The sequence below is a fragment of the Opisthocomus hoazin genome, chromosome 6, assembly GCF_030867145.1.
Source record: "Opisthocomus hoazin isolate bOpiHoa1 chromosome 6, bOpiHoa1.hap1, whole genome shotgun sequence".
Taxonomy (NCBI): Eukaryota; Metazoa; Chordata; class Aves; order Opisthocomiformes; family Opisthocomidae; genus Opisthocomus; species Opisthocomus hoazin.
Window position 1 is genome coordinate 45,513,311 of NC_134419.1, and position 27,215 is coordinate 45,540,525.

At 41.1% G+C, this 27,215-nt stretch overlaps 1 protein-coding gene across 2 annotated transcripts; it reads right to left on the reverse strand.

The window, feature by feature from the left end:
• Positions 1 to 8,743: 8,743 nt before the first annotated feature.
• On the reverse strand, positions 8,744 to 26,577 carry MAT1A (methionine adenosyltransferase 1A). 2 transcript variants are annotated; one of them, XM_075422978.1, is made up of 10 exons: positions 26,236 to 26,323; positions 23,433 to 23,521; positions 19,012 to 19,089; positions 18,035 to 18,157; positions 16,228 to 16,340; positions 14,576 to 14,719; positions 13,728 to 13,946; positions 10,707 to 10,889; positions 10,126 to 10,259; positions 8,744 to 9,496 (listed from the first exon to the last, which is right to left on the reverse strand). In XM_075422978.1, exons 4-10 carry the CDS (start codon positions 18,135 to 18,137, stop codon positions 9,394 to 9,396), a joined length of 999 nt encoding a protein of 332 aa, XP_075279093.1. In that variant the 5' UTR covers positions 18,138 to 18,157; positions 19,012 to 19,089; positions 23,433 to 23,521; positions 26,236 to 26,323; the 3' UTR covers positions 8,744 to 9,393. The 2 variants fall into 2 exon arrangements, with proteins under 2 accessions (XP_075279093.1, XP_009937447.1); XM_009939145.2 differs by lacking the exon at positions 23,433 to 23,521 and having other exon boundaries at positions 26,236 to 26,577.
• Between the last annotated feature and the right edge of the window lie 638 nt (positions 26,578 to 27,215).

Below are 27,215 nucleotides of genomic sequence, written 5' to 3' on the forward strand. Positions count from 1 at the left end.
TGTTGGTGATAATTGCTCCCACTGACTTTGCCAAAGTAAACATTATTGTTTAAAACATTTTTTCTTTTGTTTTGGCAACACGGAGTTTTTCAACCGCTGGTCACCATGACAGCACAGTCCCTGTGTCACCCCCAGTTACACTTTAAAAGTGGCTTGAAGTGCCGTTTGCATTCACAGCACCGACAGTCAGCACTCTTGCAGCCAAAGCTATCAGGATATCTCTTGGAAAAACTAACTGACGTGCCCACTCCCGAACAGCACAGAGGGTCTGGTCGGCCCTGCTGCCCCTTGACTCTGCGCTGTTGCTCGGCTCTTGCAGCCGGGCTGCGGGGCGATGGGACACCACATTGAAGCTGCCGTGCCTCCCCGATGCCTGTCAGTGCAGGAGTTTAGCACCCTGGCTGTCCGGCTTGCTGCTGAGATGTCTTTTATCTTATTATTCCCCCGGAAACAGAGACACTTAGCTCACTCTGGCTGTAGGTAAAAGAATTGTTCTTAGTGCTTCTCCACTGCCACTTTGTGCAACATGCAGAAAAGAGGAGCAACTGGTCAGGAGGGGCTCTCACATTTCACTTGAGCAGGATGCAGGAGATCAAGTGTTTTTGCAGACTCCAGACAAGCAAATTGATTGAAGCTTTTTCACATTTGGCGATCGTGTCAGGAAACCATTTTGAATATTTCTGCAGAGTTAGGGGAGAAAAAGGCTATGCTGAAGAGCAAAGGCCTTAGAATTAATTTATGAAAGTAAACGGTCAATTTTTTCCTTCTTTTAATAGAGCACAAGAATCATCTTGAAAATTATATAGCTTGAGGTAACACTGATTTCCCCACAATATTTTTGGAAGACATCCAGATACTTTTTAAAAGCAGCATCCAGGTAGGTTTTTTCCAATATGTTGAGTTCAAGATGGAGGACTGGTATGGGTTGGGGCTTTTTCTCCTATATATGAAAAGATGCCTTTATAGACAACTATATGTATCTTCTTTCTATACAAAACAATGGTTTTGTTATTCTTGTGATCTGAATGCTCGCATCTCGCAGAATCTCTGTGTGTACATTTGTGAGCAAAAATACATATTTGTGACTTGGTGTAAACAAACAAGTCATTTACTTTTATCTATCTATTGCTCTATACCATTATAAAGATCTTTCAGTCCATATGTGTGTGCCTGTGTACAGATGTGGATAGTGCAGAGCTGTGGTAAACTCCACACCCAAAACACGAGTTTGTGCCATCACTGTTACACAGAATCACAGAATCACAGAATCACAGAATAGTAGGGGTTGGAAGGGACCTCTGTGGGTCATCTAGTCCAACCCTCCTGCCAAAGCATGGTCACCTACAGCAGGCTGCACAGGACCTTGTCCAGGCGGGTCTTGAATATCTCCAGAGAAGGAGACTCCACAACCTCCCTGGGCAGCCTGTGCCAGTGCTCCGTCACCCTCAGAGGGAAGAAGTTCTTCCTCATGTTCAGACGGAACTTCCTGTGCCTCAGTTTGTGCCCAATGCCCCTTGTCCTGTCACTGGGCACCACTGAAAAGAGCTTGGCCCCTTCCTCCTGACACCCACCCTTCAGATATTTGTAGGCATTTATAAGGTCCCCTCGCAGCCTTCTCTTCTTCAGGCTGAACAAGCCCAGTTCCCTCAACCTCTCCTCGTAGGGGAGATGCTCCAGTCCCCTCACCATCCTTGTAGCCCTCCGCTGGACTCTCTCCAGTAGCTCTTCATCTTTCTTGAACTGGGGAGCCCAGAACTGGACACAGTACTCCAGATGAGGCCTCACCAGGGCAGTGTAGAGGGGAAGGAGAACCTCCCTCCTCCTGCTAGCCACACTCTTCTTGATGCACCCCAGGATCCCATTGGCTTTCTTGGCAGCCAGGGCACACTGTTGGCTCATGGTTAACCTGTCGTCCACCAGGACACCCAGGTCCCTCTCCACAGAGCTGCTCTCCAGCAGGTCCACCCCAAGCCTGTACTGGTGCATGAGGTTGTTCCTCCCCAGGTGCAGGACCCTGCATTTGCCTTTGTTGAACCTCATCAGGTTCCTCTCTGCCCAGCTTTCCAGCCTATCCAGGTCACGCTGAATGGCAACACAGCCTTCTGGTGTATCTACCACACCTCCCAGTTTGGTGTCATCAGCAAACTTGCTGAGGGTACATTCTAACTCTTCATCCAGGTCGTTGATGAAGAAGTTAAACAAGGCTGGGCCCAGTACTGACCCCTGGGGGACACCACTTGTTACCAGCCTCCAACTAGACTCAGCGCCGCTGGTGACAACCCTCTGAGTTCTGCCATTCAGCCAGTTCTCTATCCACTTCACCAACCACTCATCCAGCCCACACTTCCTCAGCTTCCCTAGGAGGATATCATGGGAGACTGTGTCGAAAGCCTTGCTGAAGTCAAGGTAGACAACATCCATGGCTCTCCCTTCGTCTACCCAGCCAGTCATGTCATCGTAGAAAGCTATCAGATTGGTCAGGCATGATTTCCCCTTGGTGAATCCATGCTGACTACTCCTGATAACCTTCTTTTCTTCCACTTGCTTCATGATGGCCTCCAGGATAAGCTGCTCCATCACCTTTCCCGGGATGGAGGTGAGGCTGACCGGCCTGTAGTTCCCTGGGTCCTCCTTCTTGCCCTTTTTGAAGATTGGAGTGACATTGGCCTTTCTCCAGTCCTCGGGCACCTCTCCTGTCCTCCAGGACCTCTCAAAGATGATGGAGAGTGGCTCAGCAATGACATCCGCCAGCTCCCTCAGCACTCGTGGGTGCATTCCATCGGGGCCCATGGATTTGTGGACATCCAGATTACTTAAGCGATCCCTCACACAGTCCTCCTCGACCAAGGGAAAGTCATCCTCTCTGTAGGCTTCTTCTCTTACCTCCGGGGCCTGGGATTCCTGAGGGCCAGTCTTAGCACTGAAGACTGAAGCAAAGAAGGCATTCAGTAGCTCTGCCTTCTCTGCGTCCTCCGTCACCAGGACACCCGCCTCATTCAGCAGCGGCCCCACGTTGTCCCTAGCCTTCCTTTTGCTGCTGATGTAGTTGAAGAAGCCCTTCTTGTTGTTTTTGACATCCCTTGCCAGCTTCAATTCCAGGTGAGCCTTGGCCTTCCTCGTTGCATCCCTGCATGCTCTCACCACGTTTCTGTACTCTTCCCAAGTGGCCTGTCCCTCTTTCCACATTCCATGGACACAGACACCAGCTACTTTGTACTTCCACTGATGCAAGAAAAATAAGTCTCATTTTCAGTGGCAGCTGCTGAAGCCGTAGGCAGCAACAGCCAACTCTGCTGCTCAGACTGCAGCTTACAGAAATGTTGGAAGTGATGGAAATCATTCATACAATGAAAATTGTAATTGAACTCTGTGAGGGGAAAAAAGTCTCAAACACCTGGGAGAACATCTCCTCAGCAAACGCTGTCCTCAGCCTTTCCCCCACTGTGCTATCAGGCTGATACGCCAGGCAGAAGGGCGCAGTTGTTACTGACATGCGGACACAACTCCAGCTGTTGGCTCCATGTTTTAAAGACAGAGGTCTCGACTGTATGTGAAAAAATTTTATATGCTGTGTCCTGGTATTTCCTGACCTTTTCTGCCTTTCTCAAGGGTCACAGTCTGATTGCTCTCATGCCAGATACCTAGCCCAGAGAAGACAGGGGCACTAACACATAGAATGTAGGATTTCAGTTGAGTGGCTTTACCTGTATTTAAAATATTTAGCACTGTATATTTGAAAGTGGGATTGAAAACAACATTATGCATGGCAGGCAGAGAAGACGACTGTTTATGTTCAAGCCACTTTGAACAAACTCGTCTGGAACAAAGCAAACCTGGAAAATACACTTAAAAGTACTTTTTTTTGAATGGGATTAGCAGAGCCAGGGACACAAATGTTTTTCAGCTCCTCCATCTTGCTCCCCTCCCCACCATGTACTTTTGCTTCAAGCCATGCCTTGCCAAAGCTGTATGCAAGCTGTGCTTGCCCAGGCAGCACAGTTGAAGGTTGCTGTGAAGCAAGTCCTGGGCTGGCTGCTGCAGCCAACCTCTTACCTCAATGCTCTCATTCACAACATCTATGGTCACCTTTTCACATTCACTTGGACTGCAAAAGCTCCAGTTTCAGTAAAGTCTAAAAGTCAAACAGAAGCTGCTTAAGTATCCCTGCCAACATACAAACAAATCCCGAATACTGCGTACAGTCTTTGTTTGTGGGAATTGTGCCAGTGTTCTTCAGTCCTTGAGCTACCTTGTGTACCTGAGGAGAGCAGGGCTCAAATGTGAATAAACCGTGCAAATATTGACTTATTCTACACAGTTAGAGATCTGCTCACCTGTTTATGGCCACCCGGCACTGAGGTCCCAATTGGGATGCATCATTTCTCTAAGACAGCCATTGTTTAAATAATTGTTTGTCATGGCCAAGAATGGCAATATCTTTCCTGCGAGAAGCACTGCTAAGCTTACAAAAACCCAGTGTTTTCCAGATCGGGCAGGAGCCGAGCAGCATTTTTTCTGCGGGAGACCAGGGGCTAGTTATTTTTTGCTTTTGGAGCCAGAGAGCTGAAGCACTAGAGCGGAGCGCAAGGCTGCATGCCTGCTGGTTGTTCCCAGGTTGCCTCGTGCCAAGGCGGTGCTGTGACAAGGTCCTGGTTTAATCCCAGCAGGGAACTGCGCACCACACAGCTGTTCGCTCACTCCGCTCCCCGGGGAAAGAATCAAAAGTGTAAAAGTAAGAAAACTCGAGGGTTGAGAAGAGAACAGTTTAATAATTGAAATAAAATAAAATTATAATAATAAGTTGTACTGAATAGGAAAATAACAAAGGGAGAGAAATAAAACCCAAGAGGAATGATGCAAATGAAAACAATTTCTTACCACCAACTGACTGATGCCCAGGCAGTCCCTGAGCAGTGGCCCCTCAGCCAATCTCCCCCCCTCTTTACATGCTGAGCATGATGCCGTGTGGCATGGGATGTCCCTCAGGTCAGCTGTCCCAGCAGTGTCCCCTCCCAACCCCTTGTGCACCCACAGCGTGCTCGCTGGTGGGATGAGGAGCAGAAATGACCTCGACTCTGCGTAAGCCATGCTCAGGAGTAACAAAAACATACTTTTGTTATATCAACTCTGTTTTCAGCAGAAGTCCAACACAGAGCCCCATACTCGTTACTATGAAGAAAATTAACTGTACCCCAGCCAAAACTTTAGGGGAAAGCACATATTGGCCTACTTGGGAAGAGAGCAGAGAATTTGCCAGCACCATTTAGGGGAAAGGGGAGGTTTTTCTTTACCGTACTGAGGTGGCCTGGCTTCCTTGCTGCCACTGATCTCACTGGGAAATTTTCAGATTAACCAATTTACTGTAAACATGTTTAGTGTATACACTCTCTTGCATACTCCTGCTTTCTCCCTGCCCCCCCACTGTCACAAACGGGTTATTTAGGTGGCTTAAAGTACCACTGCCAAACGTATTAGCAATTAACAAAAAAGAACAACAAAAGTTTGATAGTAAGGTTCACTCTTATCTACTACATGGAAGAGACATACAGGGACTCACACAGAGACCAGAGACAAACAGGGTGCAGAAGACCCTTCAATTTAGTCACGAGGTTCAGAATGGACCTTGCTTTCTAAACTCTTTTTCAGAGAGCAGTCTAGGTGCAGCTCGATCCAGCCATTGTCCCAGACTTGGTCAACAGTTTAGGTCTATAGGATAACATATGCAAAGCTTATAACTATTGATATTGAATAACTACATGGATCAGTAAAGCTTCATTAGTATTAATTCAGCACACTATCAGTCACTACCAAAAATCTGCTGTTGGTAAAGGCTCTCTCTGCCTCAAGGAGCAACCTTGAGGGTTGCCCGAACTCAAAGGCAGATCACCACCATGCAGCCACGCTACTTAGCAGGGAGAGCTCAGTGAAGTCTCACTTCGGCTGTCGTGGCTATAGCATAAAGTGGTTGGCTCGTAGTCAAATTACATGAGATGGGAAAGTTATGCATGAGACTCCTTGTACCCATATCTTTCTTTTTTCCTTGACAAATAAGTCTTGGAAAAGCCACCCGCTGTTCATGAGTTAATTGTATGATCGGTGTTCCAAGCTCATAAGCACAGAAGCTCATTGTATCACTCTACTCCTTTGTGGGTTTTCAGAGAACAGATTGAAACTGGAGGAGTTCCTGGCCTGCCTACGGCTGAGGCTTTACTGCCTCCAGAGCCTGCACCAAACCACTGCCAGTCTGGTCAAGGGGTTGAGTGCACCCATCACATCCCTCTGTCTGGGTCTGTTCCATCACACAAATATTTTCATAGACAAGACATAATTATGCCTTACCTATACGGCTCAACACTGTGTATCATGCTCCATGAGAAAGCTCAGAACATCAAATGATGGCTAAACCGTCTTGGACCAAGGGGATGTGCTCTGCATCACGTAGCATTCAGAGTTTAGCCACTCTGTAAGGAAAGCAAGTTACAGTTTCCATTTACCAAATCTGTTTTGCTAAATACAGATTAAAAAAGCAGCAACAGCAGCAGAAAGGGAAAAAGCCCCAGCCCCGAGAACATGAACCTACTTTCTCTTTTTTGTATTGTATCAGCAGGTGCATGGTGTTTCCATTTGTAATTTTGAGGTGTTTTTGTAAAGGAGCCATGAATCTCATGTGCTACACCCACTTATGGGAAAAGCTGAACAGCATGGAAAATTGCCACAAAAGTTCAGTCATTTCTACCCTATACATTTATTAGCCGGTTAATCCAATTATCAGAAAATGGTTATGCGCTACGGGTGAGCCTGGCTGACCCCATCTGTAAAAGGCAGGTTTCAGAGTGGCGGCTCCGCACCCAGCAGCCCGTCCCCTCCCTGCACAGCCGAGCGTCGGCGATGAGCTCACCTGCCCATCACCCCAGAGAGACACGTGTGCTCTCCCCTATTGAGAGATGCTGCAAGGATTGTCGTTGTGTCCTCCAAGGCAGAGCTGCCCGTTTTGTCTGCAGAGATTTCGGTTGAGACAGGTACATTAGACTTTTTTATTACATTATGCAGCACGCTTATTTATACAGCAGTTTTTAATGTTTCTTTTTATTTATTTTTAATTCAGTTGCTTCCATTTGTTGCAGTATAACACTTCATGACAAGGAGATCCTGAAGAAGAGAAGCCAAAGGCAGGCCTTCATCGCAAAGACATGTCTTCTCATGCCATCTCAGGGACATCTTGATAAACAGTTGTGTGGCATCATGAATGGCGACTTCCTTATTGCTAGTAGTATGCCTTTGTGTACAGAACTGATAGATAAAAGTTCATTGGCAAAACAAGTTTTTAAGAATGAAGGCCAAAGTTTATGTGTCTAGGCAGACAAATAGGACCTGGCTCCAAACAGTTTACATTTTTGAGGCTGACACATACAACGCTCTTCTTCCTCGCAATATGAGCAATATGCAGTAGGGAATACAGTCGCTGGGAGCTTTACACCAATGTATTCTTTAAGATGCAGCTGCTCTGTAAGATATTTTCCCACCAAAAGTTATCCAGGTGTCCAATAAGGGCCGTTGATTAACACTGCAGGTCCTCAGGAGATCCTGTAAACCTTGTTCATCTCAACTTACACAGTACTTATGTATAGCACATTAGCATGGTTAACAAAGTGGAGCAACTTCTGGCTTGGCAAGATGAAAGTTGTGTTTGTGATATACTTGAAGAGACTGAACGGCAGCTTTCCTGTAAGGATCATCACAGTCAGGCACCCTCTTAGCGTCTCAACATCTGTCTGGCAGACACTAGACACTGTACAAGTTAACTTACATGAAGGAACTTTGGTAGGAGAGACACGTGGTGTGGCAGCATTTCTCCAGCGCAGAAGATCTAACAGGATGCTGGTGAAACCACAAATCTAGGATTACGTCACTCTTGGGGGGGCTGTACACAGGTAAGCCTTGTGGTGCAGGCTTAATTTCGTCCTTGTTGCCTATTGGCGAAAACACCTGACCGCAGAGGATAAAAGTCATCTCACACCCGTCCAATTTAAAGAAACCTGGGACGGATCCACAGCTCTTTCGCAAAAAGTTGCCACTTTATAGGGCAGTACAGCACAGGACAGAAGGGTCCTTGTCCTCAGCCACCCCGCACACCAGCAGCCCTGCCTGGTCAGACGGAGGGCCTGTGGCTTTTTCCGGTTGGAGTGACGGAAGGTGTGCCGGCAAGCAGAGTGGCACAACCAGGGACACGCTGGGTGCTCAGGCCTGCGCCCACAGCGGTGGGACACACAGCCATCTAGTGGCTACTGCTCTTGTGGGAGACTGCTGCACAGGACAGAGAGCCCAGCGCTACCCTCACACTAGACACATCTATTAATATTTTTGCAGTTGTTCCTATGCAATTTATTTTATCCCAGACCCCATCAAATCTAGTCAGCCATGCAGTAAACCTGACATTTGGGAGCAGAAATTACGAGACAATACTGTATGGCACAAACATAAAGTTAAAAATAAAAATCAAATACATTTTCCACCAATTTTCTGTTAATCAGCAAGGACTAATAATTCTATTAATCACAAGGACTGAACAGTGAACACACAGGTACTAAAAGATAAATACATACCACGGTTCCAAAATGTAATATAATTTAATTATGTTGGTAAACTGAAATCCTACAAGAGTATAAGAAGTTGAGTTGAGATATACCATTAACACAGAAACAACAAAAAAAAAACAGAAGAAAAAGAGTCTCCTTTACATATGTTGTAGGAAAAAGCTTTTTATTCTATGATTGTTGTTTTCTAGGAGAACACTTATGTTTCAAAAACACAAGTAATTGAAACACAACAGTAACAGCACATAAGCAGTGAAGGTGATTTAAATATTACATATATGTTAATATCTTGTACAAAAGAGGCTGAGATACAGGTATGAGACATTCACCCTTCTCCCATCAAAGCAACCCCCAGCAGTATGCAATGCTAACTCCAGTAAGGAAATTGGACCCCAGAATTTCCCTTTGTCTAATTAGAAGAGAGAGATCTGCTGACCCTTAGTCAGAATTGGGAAGGTGGTCTTTGCCTATGAAAGGTTTGAGGTTAAGATATGGTTTTGTGCACTTGAGTCATACTTTGCCTTTATCAGAAGAACAAACAGAGCAGCAATTAAAAGTAAACTGTATTTTGTTTTCTTAAGCTGATTAAAAATACATATGCTGTCATTCATATCTTAGATAATGAAAGACATAGAGGCTTAAAAAAATTAATTTCCAAGAAAATATCCTTTTTGTGCTTTCCGTTTAAAATCTGTATTTCCTTTTTTTGAGAACAAAGCTGTCAAATTTGATTTTTGGAAGCATCGTCATCATTAGCAGAATTCTCTTCCTTTCTGCTTTTAAAGGGTGATTGTTAGTGTCAAAACACAAGTTTTTTAGGCACCTCCCAAGAGAATTCATTTCTTCCAAAGTGACCGTAACATGCAGTCTTCTGGTAAATGGGCTTTTTGAGGTCCAAATCCCTGTGTGTATAATAAAAAGAAGAGAAAATTCATCATGCTAAGATACTCCATGATAACCACATTACAATCCTGATGTTGGTATTCATTTCACGCCCTTAGTCAAGCAAGCGTATTCTGGAGACGCAGGCGCACCAGTGAACATGTCCAATTGAAAACCATAAAAGTGACAACAAAACTTAAATGTGAAGTACTTTAGGACTACCAGAATAGTCCTTGTTGTTGAGAATTATTAATTTTAACCAAAAGTCTAAAAAAGCTTCAATTCCTTTTGTAAAACAAAACATATCTGTTCTCACAGCAAAGTATGTTAAAAGTCTTGGAATACAGGAGTTACTTTATTTTAATTCCACACACTATATAAAGGCCAAATGCTGAAAGTATATGCTTTATATGAAAATGAAAAGTACTTCTGTTATCTTAAAAGGTACGGCACATCAGTAGATCTGTAAAAAAATGTCACCTGTGAAGCCTGACAGAATGACAGAATGAGAGAAAGACTTTTGCACTGCACGGAACAATGCCTTGCTGGTTCAGGAGGGTGACTGTTACGCTGTAACATCTAATGGTTCTGCAAGAAATCATTTCTAGGATGCAATTATTAAAAGATTTTCCTGTATGTGTTTCTATACCTGACAATGACTCCAGGCCGAAGATCAAAGTTTTTGTGTACAATGTCCAGCAGCTCTTTCTCTGTCTTATGGGAAGTTCCGTAAGTGAATAGAGAAATGGACAGTGGACGAGCTACCCCGATGGCATAAGAAACCTATAGCAAAAAGACAACATAGCAAATAAGCACGGCACCTCAGTGGGCAACAGTATTCAGCAGAAGAAAGTGTTCACTAATTAAACTCTTAGGAAAACTGAGGCCCTGATTTCTGCAATCTGTATTTGTAGAAAAAAAGAGAAATCTTTGAAAATGTTGAGGTCTCTGGATAACTTTCTTTCCCATTATCCAGTCACCCCGTGTCATTTCCATGACTGTAAGTGTCACAGGATTGAGTAAAATGAAAGATAAATGAAAAGTTCCAGCTTTGAGAAGCCAATAGGCTATTAGTGATATTACAGCGGTCTTGAACCAAGCATATCAAGGTCTTCCGTTCTTCAACCCCAAGACATCATCAACACTGCTTCTTGTATGCTGTGCATTCAATGAGAAGCTGAAAAGGACAAAAGTCCTTCTGAGAAAAGCAGTATTCATAGTAAGCCATACCTGAACCAGAACACGGCGACAGAGCCCAGCTTTCACGAGAGACTTGGCCACCCAACGGGCTGCGTACGCAGCTGATCGATCCACCTTTGTATAGTCTTTGCCAGAAAAAGCACCACCTCCGTGGGCTCCCCAGCCACCATAAGTATCCACAATGATCTTTCGACCAGTAACACCAGCGTCACCCTGAATCAGTAAAAGAATTTGTCCATTTTAAAATTCATTTTGTTATAAGTCTAAAGGCTATGCATTCATCACAAGTCTATGACAATGTGTAAGTCAGTTCACCGCATATGGATTGCTGTGGCGTAGCTGAAGGAATGAACTTGTCTCACCAAGCTACAACAGTGGCTATAAAGGTTCTTTAAAGCCAAATTCATAAGACAAGCTATTCCTGGATTGTGTTTGGTAGACAAGTGAACAGGTTAACTCCCAGAGAGCCAGAGCATGTATTGCTTGTTTCAAAAGTAAATATTCCAGCTAATGTGAGAACTTGGGTTTAAGTTACTTATCTACCACATCCAAACTGACAACAGAATATTGCTAACAATGTGGCTTTCATATCTCTTGTTCAAAATCAGAATTTGTATAAATATTAAATACTATACGTCTTTATTTACCTTCGAAAAGCTTGCCAGTGCTACCTTATGCACATTACATGGAGGCTGGCACCCAACTCCTCCAGTGCAGTATCGCTACAGAGACCTGTCATACAAATACCTACTAAACCCACATTTCCAATCCCAACGTATTTATAGTGTAATTTAAACTATACACAACAGCTATGGAGTACTAGGCAGTTACAGCTTATAGATGAATATTGTAAAATATTAAAAAAGGAAGCACAGATAACCTTCCAGCTGCCTACACAGCTATCCCGATTGCTACTCACAAGTACTTGATGTTTTCTTTTGATCTTCGTTAGATGAGCAGTATCTGACAAATTGTCTTACACCAGCCCAATGTACTAAATGCTTAAGCTTTCTGTTGTGAATGGAAACAAGGCCAGATTTGAATTTCTTTGTCTACAGAATACCATGTCAGTAGAACTCAACTGCTGAAATGTTTGCACAGCAAAAAAAAGTGGAGAGTCAAAATTTTTCTTAGAAAGACTGTGCATATACACAGAAGAAAACCTTTGTCACTGTTTGTTCCTAACAAAGCAGCGAGACGTAAATCTGAATTCCAGATAGCTGAGCTTGTCTAAAGGAAACTGTCCTCCCCGGGTTCTTCTGCTTTTGACTCAAGCCTCAATTTCTGAAGGCACAGACAGTTGCAGTCAGAACACCTTGAGTGCCATCATGACTTGACTGCAGAACTGAATGAGAGGAAGCAAAACGGACAGGTGGAAAGAAAAAACCACCCCTCGATTTAAAAGTGCTGAAAGAGCACAAATGCATTTGTAAAGCATGTGGAAGTCACTTTTGCGATGAGTTGTAATGTCCTCAGACTACCAGCGGGTGTCGCTGTTGGGAAGACGAAGATAACAGCAAAATTTCCAATTTTGACATAGCCAGAATGGAAGGTAGCACCGTGCTCAAAAACCTGAGGTGAAAATACCAAGGGAGATACATGTGTCTTCCTCAGGTGAACTGAGCTGGCAACTAGAACAGGCCTCCGTAGCTAGCGTTGTCAAAGATAAAAATTAGAAATACTCTTACGAAAAGTAATCAGAAAGTTCAAGATGTAAAAGACAAGGAAAGATTTTTTATATATTTTTCTGGTTGCTGCAATGCTATTGTAAATTGCACAAGTGATGACAGCAGTTGCAAGGCCACGGACAGATTGACCTAGATTAAGTAAACTTATCTCAGGTTTAAAAAACTGCAACATGCATCCGTTTGTACAGGCAAACACAAGCAATACGGTTTCACTACCAGAGCAGAAATGGTACTCCTGTTTGGCTTACCGAATGCAATTATACTACATTTTTAATGGGTGCAGTTCAGTGCACACCTGAAAACTTTCATATGTGTATCCTTCTTTTTGTATGTAGCTATGATTGTTGCATCAGTTCTTTTGCTCCAAGTTACAGCTCAAGTTTGTCTCTCCATTTCTCCGTAGTCTAGGATATCCATGATATGCAAAATTACAGTGATACAACCAATTTAACTTCAGAAAAATACATCTTTTTTATAATCATTATTATAATGATTCATCTCAACACTTTCCTACCTGTTCCTTGGCAACAACATAAAAAAGACACAGCACCATAGAAATAATTATATCAAATTCCAGCAAATTAATTAATTTGAATAGCAAAGGAAAAACAATGTCCACTTGGATCTGTTACGCATTAGCACCTAATTTCAGGAAGGAGCTTTGAAATTTTGCTGTGATAGTTCCAAAGGGAACCAAGGACTAAAATATCAGGAATGTTGAATTTATTTTCAAAAACTGAATCTCAAAAGCTCTTGTCCTACAGAGACTGGAAGTTCTGCCTGACTTCTGTGAGTGCAGGATCAAATTCTGAATCCCAACTGCTGCATTGCCTATATAAAGCAAAAGCAACATTCATTTTTTCTCCAGGAGAAGCCTATCGGGTGCTGATTTTCAGAACAGATTAACACCTTGGGCTTTTACCGGGGTGAGGCAGAACAGTGTGAGCAATACAGGTCTAAAACCAGGCTCACTTGTAAGAGAAGTGAACCTTCACTTGTCCATCTCTCTGTAAGGAGCGCTTTCCTTGAGAACGGATTGTGTGTCTCAGTGCTGGACTCAAGAAGGTTTGAGGAAACTCAGAGCCAGTCTGTACATTCCACACGCAATGTAAGGCTCATGTCAACATGCCTGCCTAGTCACAACATGCATGTGACATAACCATGTTCTCAAAGGTGACTTTGGCATTCAGCACATGAAACCCCAGGCGCTTCTCCTGCATACAACTGCAGTTAAAACTTCCACCAGGCAGCACTCTTCTCTCACCCTAGGACAGACACGCCAAAAAGCTGTGAACTTCTGTTAAGGCACACACCCAGTGACAAAGGCAAGCTGCTAAAAGCACAAGAATAACACAACACAAACCTGAGGCCCTCCAATAACAAAACGTCCACTAGGTTGAAGGTGATAAATAGTTTTCTCATCCAAGTATTTTGCAGGGACAACTGCTTGGATGACACAATCCTTCAGGGTCCTGCGCATATTCTCCAGTGAAACGGTTTCATCGTGCTGCACAGATATCACAATGGTGTGAACACGCACTGGGATGACTGCTCCGTTTTCCTGCATATACTGAACCGTGACCTGAACAGAAAAGGGAGAAGCAGGAAGAATACTGGTCTACACCAAATGTCATGCTATGCCATTCCAAGAGCAAAATTGTAGCAAAATATCAATGCTGATGTTATAATGATCACTGCTCATGTTGTCACCAAAGTACGAGAAATGTAGTCTGTTTTCTCATCCTTCATTTTTGCTAGGCTGACAAAAAAAAAGACTCACTGTGGAGAATCTCATTTTCTATGAAATTGTCCAAAATATGTCTTTAGTCTGGGATTTCTGGTGAAACTCCCAAGACTCAGAAATTTGCATTCTCGGTGCATCTTCAAAAAGGCCAGCCAATATCCCTAAATTCAGATAAATCCTTTGGCTCTCCTGTCACTGTTTTAACAAGCACAGTCCACTTAGGTCTGAAGGGTTAAATGTTTCTTCACTGGTAGGTGGTAAAGTGCTTCTAGAACTCTGGTACAGATTAACCATTTTCTAGCAGTCAAGGAGACAGTATCATAAGCAGTGGAAATGCTTTATCTGCCACTTGCAGGTTACCCTGATACTCTGAACACCATCAATTGCTGTCTTTAAAAATATTTAAGATTTCTGGAAAGAAAAAGTGTTAGTTTTCAACTATCTTGACTATCTATAGCAGTGCTTACCTGTGTCTTGGAGTCAGGCCTCAGCCAAGGAAGTTCTCCACTACGCCTCAGCTCTGCTAACCTCGCATTCAGTTTATGAGCCAGGATAATTGTTAGAGGCATACATTCTTCGGTCTCGTCTGTTGCATAACCAAACATCAAACCCTACAGGAGGAGAAGATATACTTCAATCACCATTCAAAGCTCCACAAAAGGCAAAAATATTGCATCTGAAGCAAAGAGTAAACACTACCCTCAGGTTTACTTTCTGTTGTTTTACATCACAGCGCAAGAAGCCTAAAAAATCAGGCTCCAACATGTTACAGCATAATGAGAAACAAACCACATTGCTAGAATTTTTCGCTGAAAGTCTGAAGGTTTTCATCTGAGCTGGAAACCTGGACAAAAATGGACCAGTTGCTGTTAAAAAATCAGGTACTTTCAAGGAAAAAAATCTACTGGACAAAAGCAAATTCAGAAATATTCTGCCGTAGGAAAGGTGTCATCATTAGCCTGGAAATGTTGTAGAGGCTTTCATGTATGAATGCAGACATGCTTATACTGCAGCTGACAGTTGAAATTTCAGTGGAATGGGATGCGAATGCTCCGTGAAAGACATACAATTCAACAATTCAAGGCACCTGCCTCAGATTTTCAGTGCCACATGCTTCTAGTTACAGCTTCTACTGCTCAGCCATGTTCCCTGCACCAGCCTATCATTTGTTACAGTCATCAACTTTTTCTTTCTTCTCATCCAGTGTAAGTTGTGATAAAAAAAAGGACAGGATGGTACTTTGATACAATGGGAATGGAGTCCATCAAAGAACATCAGATATCTTTTCATCTTATGTAGTATTATGTCCCCATGACAGAATAAAAGAATTTTAATTTAGTCCTCCAGGGTTTTTTGAACAATATTAGCTTGGCTCCTGGACCCTGATTTCCCCACTTATGATTCTCAACAGCATTGTTATAAACTGGATATTACAACTAATGACAACTACTGTAAATGTTAAACTTATACTGGGATCGGTCAGATTATGGAGTTTTTATGTTAGCATCTTTCTCTTGGGAACATACCATAATTACCTACATGTGTTATTTAGCTCATAGAATTGCAGCTTGGACAGCCTTAATTATCCAGAATAACTATTACAATAGCTGCCTCTGGGAAATAAGTGAGAATTAAAAGTAGTCTGGAATATTTGCCTTCTTTGTACTAATGTTAAAGGCAGTTGAAACATCGCCTAATTTTTTGCTGTGTAAAACCTCAAGAGCTCTGTGAAAGTTGAAAGATCCTTTGTTTACTCCATCTTACAAGACAAGTCTGGCTGCAAGATGAACAGTCTAACGAATGTAAAGCTACTCAACAAAAACATGAAATATATAAGCAAAAAGCCTTTTCTAAGTTCTAAAGGACACATCCTCAGTTATTACAAACTGCCAGAGGTCTCCTGACTTGCATGGAGTGCTGAAATAAGCACTGGGCAAAAGTCTGCCCTCAAAGATCTTCCAACTGTTTCAATAAAAGTGTGTCTTCTGTTCTGGGGTAGCCCAAGATGGAAATGTGGAAATCTTCATGTGGGTTTTGATTTAGAAAATAAGGCAATAAAATTGGGTAAACTTTGTTCATTCAAACAGCTGTGACATTTTAGATGTGATGTCACATCTACCTGATCTCCAGCACCAACATCCTCTTCATCCCTGTGTAGATGAACACCCTGGGCAATATCAGGTGACTGCTGTTCCAGTGCCACTAAAACATTACAAGTCTTGTAGTCAAAGCCTATTTGGAAAACAGAACATCAGTGAATTCACTTTTTCTGCCACAATTAAGGAAAGTAACACGGAAAGATAAGACAAAATTTTCATTCTGAAGGATATCACATTCAGGACTCAAAACCTAACTGCTTTTTTTTTGTTAACTTTTTGTCAAGAAAACATCTGAAACTTTTTGGGGAAGGGTTGGTTTATGTAGGGTTGCCTTTATTGCTTGTTGCTTCTTGTTTTCTCTTGCATTGGCATCCTGTGCCAAGCCAATGCAGATTATGAAGTGTTAACTGCAGAAAACTAATTTAAAAAGTAAATAATTAGCTTCTCTAAAATAAATGGTATTAAAAACCTCTGCTTAAGTTCCTAGGAGCTGATGTTTTCAGCAACCAAAGGCTCTGCTCTCTAACTCATGTAAAACAGTGTCTGTACCTAAATCTCTCGTGGGAGTTTTAGTGAGAGCCATAAACAGAGAAAAAAAAATTCCAGTCTCACAGCAGATCCAGAAGCGGGAAATTACTTTACATTACTTTCAAAGACCTAAAGGAAGGTTTAAAAAAGAAATTGAAAGACTTACAGAAGATTGTGGCAAAATTTTCCACCTGTTCCTAGGTATATTAACAGTAACATCCTTCTCTCCAAAGCAAACCTTTTCTAGAACTGTAGCTGCTGCCAGTTGCTGACCAAGCCCATGCTCAGTCAGTACAACATATAGACATGTACATATGCATATGATCCACTTGAAGAATGCTCTTCACCCTCTTTTAAGCAGGCTACGTATACAAGAAAGTTATACTTCTGTGTGCAATTGTTTGTTTTACTTCTGCATAGAAATTTTTTTTACTCGGTCACTGCAACTCCCCTTCTCATTTTTTGCAGTTAGGACAAAAAGGAGGTTTAAGACCAACTAGATTTGCCAGCATTTACTGAAAGCACTGCTGTTACGTGATGGTGGAGGTACCCTGCAGATATGCTGCTGTAACATTCTCCCACTGCAATATCCCTGTAAATTCAATAGGAATTAAAGGATTGCAGGAAACTACTTTTTTTAACAAAAAGCTCTTATAAAATAGACTTCACTGTAACAGTATACTTGGAATATTTGTAATATATAAACAGATACTTCGCAAATCAGAAAGTGAAATATGGTTGGTGTATAAAGCATTTTGTGTTTTTTTATCTTTTGTACACTACACAAACTGGATTTGCACTGCACACTCTGTGTAGGAGGAGTCGTTCAGAGCTAAGAGAGCACCTTGCACAGTGAGAACCTGCTTTACATGCCAGAATTCTAGAGGCTACCACAGCACAAATCCATAATGGTATGACAAAATGAACTAGGTTTCTTCTTCCCTCTCTTTTGCACCAAGATGCACCCATCGGTTTGCCAAATGAATAACCAAGAGTCAAGTTCTCACAGGTTTGGAGGAGTGGTAGATTCTGTGGCTCAAGCTAACTACTGTGGCCACATACCTTGGTTCAAAGTATATTGTGCCTACTCCCTTTCAGTTTTAACCAAAATAAAATGTTTTTTCTGCTTACTGGGATAAAGCTAGAAAGTGTATCACATTGCACCATGTAAGTAGCTGTCACACAAGATGCTCAGTTTTCATCAGGCTTGCTAAAGCTCATGTATGGAAGTGGTGACAGACATGCTTTGCAGTTGCCTATTGCTTGCTCTTCAAGGATTTCATGAGTTTTTCCACAAACCTTTAGCTGAATCATCATAGCCAATATGTCTAATTGCATCTCGGACAACTCGTTGATAATCCACAATAGCGTGAGATGTGATCTCTCCACAGAGCAACACCATTCCTGTCTTACACACTGTCTCTGAAATGAGAGGTGAAAACGGGATTACAAAAGCAGAATTACCCAGCCCACCAAGAAAAAAGAACTATGTGATGATGTTGATTTTGAGAGATCTACTGGGTATATACAGGGTAAATTCTTTCTACCCATATTTTTAGCATTATTATCTTGTTCTACACCAAATTCTTTTCATATTCACCATATATCTGCAAGTAAGGAAAAGACTAATATGTCCAATTTACAAATGGAAAGCCATAACTCTGAGCATGATTTGGTGATGTGCACAGACTTTAAGGAAATAGAGCATCAAGCTGTGATTTCTAAATCCACTTAAGCACTCTAAGTTACATACTGAGGCTAAGTAAAACTCATCAGAGATCAACTATTTCAAAAACTTGCCTCGAGACCCAGGAGAAAGAATCTGAAGATGGGGTTTAGTTACATAATACATGAAGTGGGTAATGACCTGAAAGTCGATGGTACAACACATTCTGAAGAGATTTCAAAAAAAGCAGCTGTGGGGACTTGGACTGAAAAATTAGTACTTTATTAAATACAGTTAATGAACTTTTCAACAAAACATTCAAATGTTCTTCCAAAAATCCACTGTAATGAAGCCAAATCCGCTTCTCCAAGGAAAAATCAGTCCACTCACAAAATTAACTATCCTATCCTGCTACAGCCTGCTGAGGCTTCAGTCTTTACAAAAACTTTTATTGTTTCTTCTCAGGTCTCCGTTTCTTGAAGACTGTAATTCTTATATAAATTTTTGAGAGTAAAATGAGATAGCAAATGACAACATCAGGCTCTGTGCAAACTTCGTAAAAAAAAGAATGGTGACTGAGTGATGACATAAAGCAAAGCAGCAAACTTACCACAAGCAACCTTGGCGTTTGGGTCATGTTTGAGATGGGCGTCTAGTACAGCATCGCTGATTTGATCACAGATTTTATCTGCAAGGCATTAAAGTTGTGATTCAAAACCATAGCACTCAATACACAACATGGACTCTTTGTACCTCTTTGAATAGGCAGGTGTTTCGGCAAGGAATCGTTTAATTGCTTATTATTAGAGTATTTAAGCTAGCTAAACAGAAAGACATATGAAACATCCTGCAAACAAAGTCAGCAGATACAATGAGGAATTTACTTACTGGTGTACACTAATACTGACTACAACTTCACCTGCAGTTTTCTGCACTTAAGTGTGAAATGTGTGTTATGCACAGAATTACCTGAGAGGCTAAGAGAATTTACTCCCAGCCTTTTCCTTCTCTAACACCACAAGACAATACAGCACTCCAAATCAGTAGTATTCTAACAAGAAGGTGATATTCCACCATAAACTTCCATCTCCCCAACAGAAAGTTAGAATGCACCTGACCAACGCTGCTGGTGAAGTCTGACAAAGTGTTTAGATTACAGAGATAACGCACAACTCGGAGTCTATTGCCTGTTTCGGGTTTGCTTCTTCTCACTGCTTCCTACCACCTTGCAATGCCATCGCCTAATAAGCCCTGCAACCCACTTAAGGGTTTTCTTTTTTCTTTCTTTCTTTTCTTATCTTCTTAATGAATAATGAATCTTAATCAAATAATACAAACTAATGAGCACAAAAGGGCAGCACCCATAACAATGCCTTTTACATGAAAATGCTAATTTTTCTCATATATTTTAGTTTTATTGTTCTTAAAAAATCTAGTATTACATACAACATCTAGATGTTGCCATAACATGCTGTGTGGCAAAATAAACTCATCTCCTGCCTTGCCATTTGCAACACAATCGGTTGGGAAGCAATGTTTTGTAAGAGTATGTCATTAGAGACTTTTAATACATTTAACCTCAAGTCAAAATAAATTCTCATTTATTTTCATGAGGAAGGTGTACATTTAGCTAAGAGGGACAAATCAAAGACTAGAGAACTAATGGGATCCTGACACTATTATCTCCCGTACTAACCACTTCCTGGACAAAAAGAATGAACACAAAAGACAATTAGCAAAGGTAGGCTGCATTGGAACTTTCAGTCTTGCAAGAACTGTACATGGGTTACTAAATATGGGACAATTATTACCAAGTAGGAATCAGACACCATTCTTGCAATTTAGTCAGAAGTCCAAATGAAGCTTGTTTAGCAAGACCGGGGACAAAGGTGGCAGGGGTGATTAAAATGTATCTCTGCTTGCTCTCTTAAAAGTTTCCATTTTTGTAAGGAAATATAGCCATATTTTCAAGCATAAAAGCAAAAATTTTTGATGAAAATATGTGATTTGTTATTATCTGGGTGGGAGGTAAGCAATGGGGACAGGATGACCTTCTTCGTGCAGCTCCAACACCCTGCAGCAAGCTCATAATGACTGGGACTGCCTTGTAGCCTTTTTTTCGCCACCCAGAATTTCCACAGCAGGAACAATCTTTATCTCTGTTCTTGCTCCACACGAAGCATGTCTCACCCGCATGAGATGCCAGAGCCCCATGTTTGTCTACATATGGCACAGACAGGGATATTACATGCATTCTTTCCAAAACATTCAAGAAGAGTACAGGCAATCCCATGAGACTAATTCGTCCCCATTTCTCCTCGTAGCAACTATCTGGTCCAAAGCACCTTATGCTGGTTTTGCGTGCTGAGGCTGAAATTAATTTATGAATTAAAACTTTTATGAAATGTCTCAAGGGAGCATTACCCATAGTAGGCAGTGAAATCAGTAAGTGAAGATTTAACAGGATGCGTTCTTAGGGGGTTTTTTTCCCCCATGAACTGTATCATCAGTATGTACAATATTTCATGGATATTGGAAGATAGAAAAGCAGCTTTTTTGCTTCCCTTTCAGAGAAATAACCCAGAAAACATTCATGAACAAGAAGTGTAGTCCACATCTACAGAAGGGGAAAGGTAGTCTTATAAAACTGTTACTCTGAAAAGATGATGACAGAAAAAACAGATGAACAGTCATCTGTAGAAATAAAATTATCTCCATACAATACCACAAGTGACACTGCTACAGAAATACTTGATTTTGATGGCAGTATTCCAAAGATGACATTAAGCAGCTGTGGGAAGGTTTAGGAGAGACTGACAAGAATGCCCCAAAATCAGAAAAGTCTGTTTTACAGGACAAAACCAATCAATCTCAATCTAATTTTGAAAGGCTGAAGGAAAGGCAGCCTACTAGAGGAAATCTTTATAGGCATTGGGATCACAGTCTCTAAGAACCTAAAAATAATATGCTGAGAGAAAAGGTTGTGTCTGATGGATGATAATGTAACTACAGTTGATAGCTGAAAATGAGAGAGAGACAGATTCAAAAAGGAAAATCTTAAAAGGGTGAGAGCCGTTGAAGCCATTCACCTAGAGGAATGCACGATTCCTTGCTTGTTCAGATCTCCAGATAAAAAAAAACCCAGGTATCTTTAAAAGGTATGAGTGAAATTCAACTGTCATTTACTAGCATGTTCGAAGAACTCTTGCATGAAATATTAGTACCTGTGTATGAAGCTCAGACCAGATTATATATCAGAGGTCCCTCCTGGTCTTTAAAGTCTGTGTGAGAATTTAATCAATTAAAATAATAAAATAGAATAATTTAATCTACCATGCTGACATCATACTTTTAGATTAAAATAAGCTGAGACAAATCAGTTTGACAATTCATGTCATATGCGATTGTTGGTGCAACAACCAGCAGTTCTAGTGCAACTAAATTCTAATCCAGATACAGATGTCTCTGTCAAGACTGGTAAGTGAAATCCCGCTAGGTGATTGGCTGATTAATGCATTAAATTAAAGGCATGTCTATTAGTAAAGGTCATGGTGTAAGATGAAACCAGATATCCTATTTTTAGCAATGCTTAGCAGGCTTTATGCACCCTTCATTCTGTTATTCAAATTTCTCATCTCAACTGCCTCATTTCTCTTATCAGCTGCTAAATGTGACAGCATATGTTTGTCCATTATTTTCTTCTTTTTTTTGGCCCTTCTATTTTCGAAATGGGGAAAGCACAATGGACCACCTCTGGTGAGGCATTATCATCTAAACAAATATGTGGTAGAGAAGAATTACATTCATGCACACCTTCATGTAGTGAATTACTATCCAACAGGATAAATATTGCAAAAGGGATGTCTAGGCGGAGGATTTCTTGACTGAGGAGGAAAGTATTAGACAACCATGCATTCTTTTCATGAAATCCAATCATCCCAGCCTTATGGCAGAGATGCCAATTAGCTTTAAAACAGCTCTTGCTAAATATAAAAGGAATGAATGAGTCTAGGGGAGCTGATGATAAGCCCTGCTCAAATGCCCAGTTGTCAAATTTTGAAGTAAAGGAGGCATTCAACAGCAAAAATGATCTCCAACAATTAGAAGGAGCTTCACAGTTTTCCAGATAGTTGGGTCTAAGTTTGTTACGTGAATCTAGACTACATAAAAGCCTAACACAGGCTGTGACATCTGCAATTTCTCAGGACTTCCCCAGCAATTCAGTTTCAAGGATTCACACCTGCCCCCCCAATCTATGAACAGCAGTAACAACTGAAAATACGATTCAATCAAGTTCTGCCCTTTGAAGCACAACAAAGAGTTACAACCACACTTCTGGTTTTGATGGTCTAGTAAATATAATAAACATTGAACATTTCAAAAGGTAAGGCTGATTTTCTTAAAAAAATGTGGTCATAAAAATAAAATTTAGTATTTTGAATGATACATTATTTATATCAACAGAAAAAAAATTTAAACTAGGGCATGAAATTACATATTCCAAATATGATAAACTGACCAATTCTCAGTTTTCTGATAAAAAATTAAAACAGTCAAGAAATTCAGATACTTACCATGAGCATTTAATCAAAAAATAAGATTTCCACCACAAAATGTTTCACTAGAAAGACTTTGAATAGCTGAACTGTGCTGTATTACATTTTTCCTATTTAAAAGACTCTTGAGGAGTGTTAACTGGTAACTGCAGTGGTACTTCAGTATTAACACTGCACTGTTTAAATATCTTGTACCTCTGATCCCTTAGTTCAATACACAATTTACTGAAGTATTGTGTATATTGTTAAGTATATACAATATTAGATATTGCTAAGTATATATAGTATAAGGCATGCAAGCATCAGCTTCTTGGAAAGATCTGCATTTTCTGTTCATTTTGGTGGGTTTTTTTTTTTATTTTTTTTCTGTGAATATCCAGAAGTTAAACTTACATTTTTAATATGGTTGAAAATGCAAGGGTGCTTTTAGCAGATGTTTGCTCTTCTATTTTTAAAGAGATTCCTTGATACTTACTGGAAAACTGAATGACATTCTGTTTGCAGGCAATTCCACCTGAAGTCACACCAGATAGGGGAAGGAATTAATCCTAAGTGGTTTGGCACCTGTAAGACATTGTGGGTCAGAGAAACACACAATGCCTTTCAAAGCACAGTGAAACCATTGTGCAGCATGGACAGACACCACTGGACAAAGCAAACCAGAGGAGGGACAAAGACCAGCTATCTAAAAAAAAGTCTTTCTCTTCCACATGCTGCTATCTATGTGCTTTTATTATGCTGAAGTGAAGAAGTCACATGTCAGTCTTCTGAAAGTTTGGAATTTACCCCACTAAACGTCAAGATTAAAGACTCGGGAGGAATTCACAAATTTTATACCCAAGTGATTTTGAAGAATTTGGACTCAGAAGATTGGATGAATAGAGTCTTCTATAAATACTTTGAGGAGCATAGGTAATATCTGTATGTTAATTATTGCCAGCTATTACTTGCTTCTGTGGAATTTGGGCTTCTTGGTGACACACAACTCTTAGGCATTGCACGTGTACAGGGCAGTTCTCTGTATACCCAGATAAATAAGCATGTAATTTCTCCTGCTTTTTTTATTAAGAAGGAGGTCTCCATTAAAGCATTCAGTCTTTAGCTAATATAATCAGAACAATCCAAATTTCCACCAGGCAAAGATCTGGTTCAGGATCTTCACTTCACATAATGCCCTATCGCAAAATTATATTATCACATACAGAAGAACACGCAAATTATCCATTTGGTATCAAACAGAGGAACTCAAAGCTCACAAATAAAATTCTAGTGCTTCTGATAATGTCAGAAGCCCAACTACAGCCTCAGACACTGGGTCTCATTTTAAGTAAAACCCAAGATTTTCCTGGGTGATAAAAACTGAATGACCTGTCTATACCTCATGTAAAACCACAGACAGGGAAAATGGGGGTTGGCCACGATGTAAGGGTGATTGGTTTGCTGTCAGAAACTAGAACTATCTCTGAGACGATTAAGAACTATTGCCACGCTATGTTCAGGAACAAGAATTTGCAGGACCACCCAGAGTTACATACTGTTTCCCTGTCCTCCCTCCAGCTGGAAAACCTGTATCTTTCCTTTATCACAGGTGGTTGGGTTTTCAGCACCCTACACGAAGACCTAGGCTGTTTAAGAAAGTATAACCATCAGAGCCTTGAAAATACCCAACTAAATTTCAGTTTTCCACTCCCTCTACAATAAGCCTCTCGGGTTGCCACTTTGCATCTCACCGCACCCAGAGATCCGGCAGCATCTGCCAGAGAAGAGGCCGTGCACAAACCCACCCAGCGGTAACACCGTTTCTCAAAGGCCTGACGAGTAATTTGGCGCAGGAGGAAAATAACGCTCATGGGGCTTGAAAGAAGGCCTGCTGAGGACTGACAGAGTTTTTGGAAATAAAGAGAACATGAATGAGAACTAAAAAATAGGCCAAATTCTGAAACAAGAAAAAAGACAAAAAGAGAATTGGTAAAGGAAGGAAACAAAAGGACAAAGCTGAATCTGGGGACCCAGTTGAACTCTTCCTGTTCTGAGACCTATTATTGCCCCAGGGGGATTAAAAATAATTATTAGAGTAGCATAGATTGTGACCTGTCATCTTTGGAAATACCATCATGAATTTAAAATTACCATATTTTATAATGTTATTTTTCCTATGAAGCGACATTGCTCTACAGACGCTGGATGTAATTATATATAAATTTGAGATGGGACCTATGTTCCAAGCACGAAGGTCATTGTCATTTTCTGATTGTGTTACATCAGAAAGAACCCCAACTGGCTTAACCTGACATAGCTGCCTTGCGATTGACAGAGATGTACTCAATTGCATCAGGCACAGATTTGATCTGCAGTAAGAAGTTAATATTACAGAAAAGAATCAGAATTATAGACATAAAATCCTCACTGCTGACCTTCTTATTCTCTGCTATGTCATTCCACCCATTTATGATTTACTCACATGGCATGAGTACAGACCTGAAAAAGCTTTCCTATAGCAAAAGGCACAGGACACCAAATCAGCTTCTAAAATAAATACACTTTTCAGGACATCAAATAGTCTATTGTCCTGTGGCCTCATGTGGGGGAACACTTGCTGTTGACATAAGGTACATGTTTATGGCAAATGAACATTTGTTTTCAATAAAATTGAACTAAGCTCTGCTGACTGTACATAAAATTTAGCAAATAAATGTCCACTATTTGCTTAAGCAATTCCATGTATTGCGTCAGATGATGGAATGGACAGGAAAAAAAATCAGCAACTTGGCCATGTACAGCTGCTGGGACCATTGATTTTTAAAGGCTTTAAAATAGCCTGCTTAGAGACATTCCTGTCGTGGGTGACAGTTTTAGACCACAGCATATCTGCAGGACAGTTTCACAGGGCCCATAAAGATATGGAACTTGAGAAGCAAGCTATGGATTCTTATCCATATGTGAAACTGCAGTCTATCAGACATATAGTAGTGTCTCCACAGTAATACTGAAAGAAATTCAGATGAAAAGGAAGGAGCAGCAGCCATAAATCCCACTGCTCCTTCAGTGTAACACACACCCTGCAAAAGCACGTAAACTCCTGTTGGAAGAGCCAACCTCAGTTATAGTGGTGCTATAGTCTGTATGGACAAGGTCCAATAGAAATAAAGTAAAAAATGCCCTGTTACAAATAATTTCTATGATAAGATTAATAGTAGATGAATTCTTCTTCGGGCTTTTAAAACATTTTAAATGAAAATGTAATTCATTTTACGCATTTGCCAGATCTGGTTTCTTACCTGGATGTCCTTCTCCCACTGACTCTGACGTGAACATGAAAGCCGCTTCATCATCCAGCGTGTAATCACACAAACCATCTACTGGCCCATTCATGGTTGTGACGCTTTTCCTGATAGGTTATTACAAGCAGTGGTTGAAAAGTTCTACCTTTTGTGCCTTCTCTTAAAGCAGAATGTTCTTTATCAGCAGCAGTATCGTTGTCTTGACTTATTACCTCTTGCACTAACTTGAACTTCAGTGCATGAACTTAGCATGTGCTTACATCTGTGTACGCACGCAAGGAGTATGCATGTGCCTGAAGTCTGTATCCCTGCCTAGCCTGAGCTGTCAGTCCCTGAGCTGCTCCTATATATGGAAAAGTGAAAGTGCCTAGATAACCATGTGAGGAAAATGGAAGAGCCCATTTCTTGGCGGGGGAGTTAGTTAACTTCAGGGTATTTCACTAATTAACCCAGTACTTGGAAGCATTCTGGATTCAACCCGTGCGAGACTGGCTGTCTTAGCAACGCAACTGAGCGTGAAGTAAGGCAGGAGTGCTGGTGACTGTTCAGGTCAGCTGCTTCTTCAGTTTGTCTCTCCCCTAATTCTGGAATCTGTGTTGTGCTTCCAGCTGTGTGTTGTGGTTTTACAGAGTTAAATAAAAAAATCTGTAAATGCATGTCTTTCCTAGCAAGAGACTGGCAGAAGTTTGCTTTGCATCATATAACTCTATTTTTCTTTTACTTTTTCATTTCCTGAAAAGTAGAATTCTCTCCTGAATTTTTTTTTTATTTTCATTCATTCTTCATGCACATTTGAGAGACGAAACATCTGATAAGATCTAGCATGACGAGTGCTTCTCATTTATGCAGAACGCTCACTTCAGCCTTTGCTTCTCTTTTCCTCTGTCCTCTCTTCTATTATTTCAGATCCATCTTAATTATCTTTTTGTATCATATGCTCATATTATATTCCTTAACCCTTAGAAATACAGTAACTG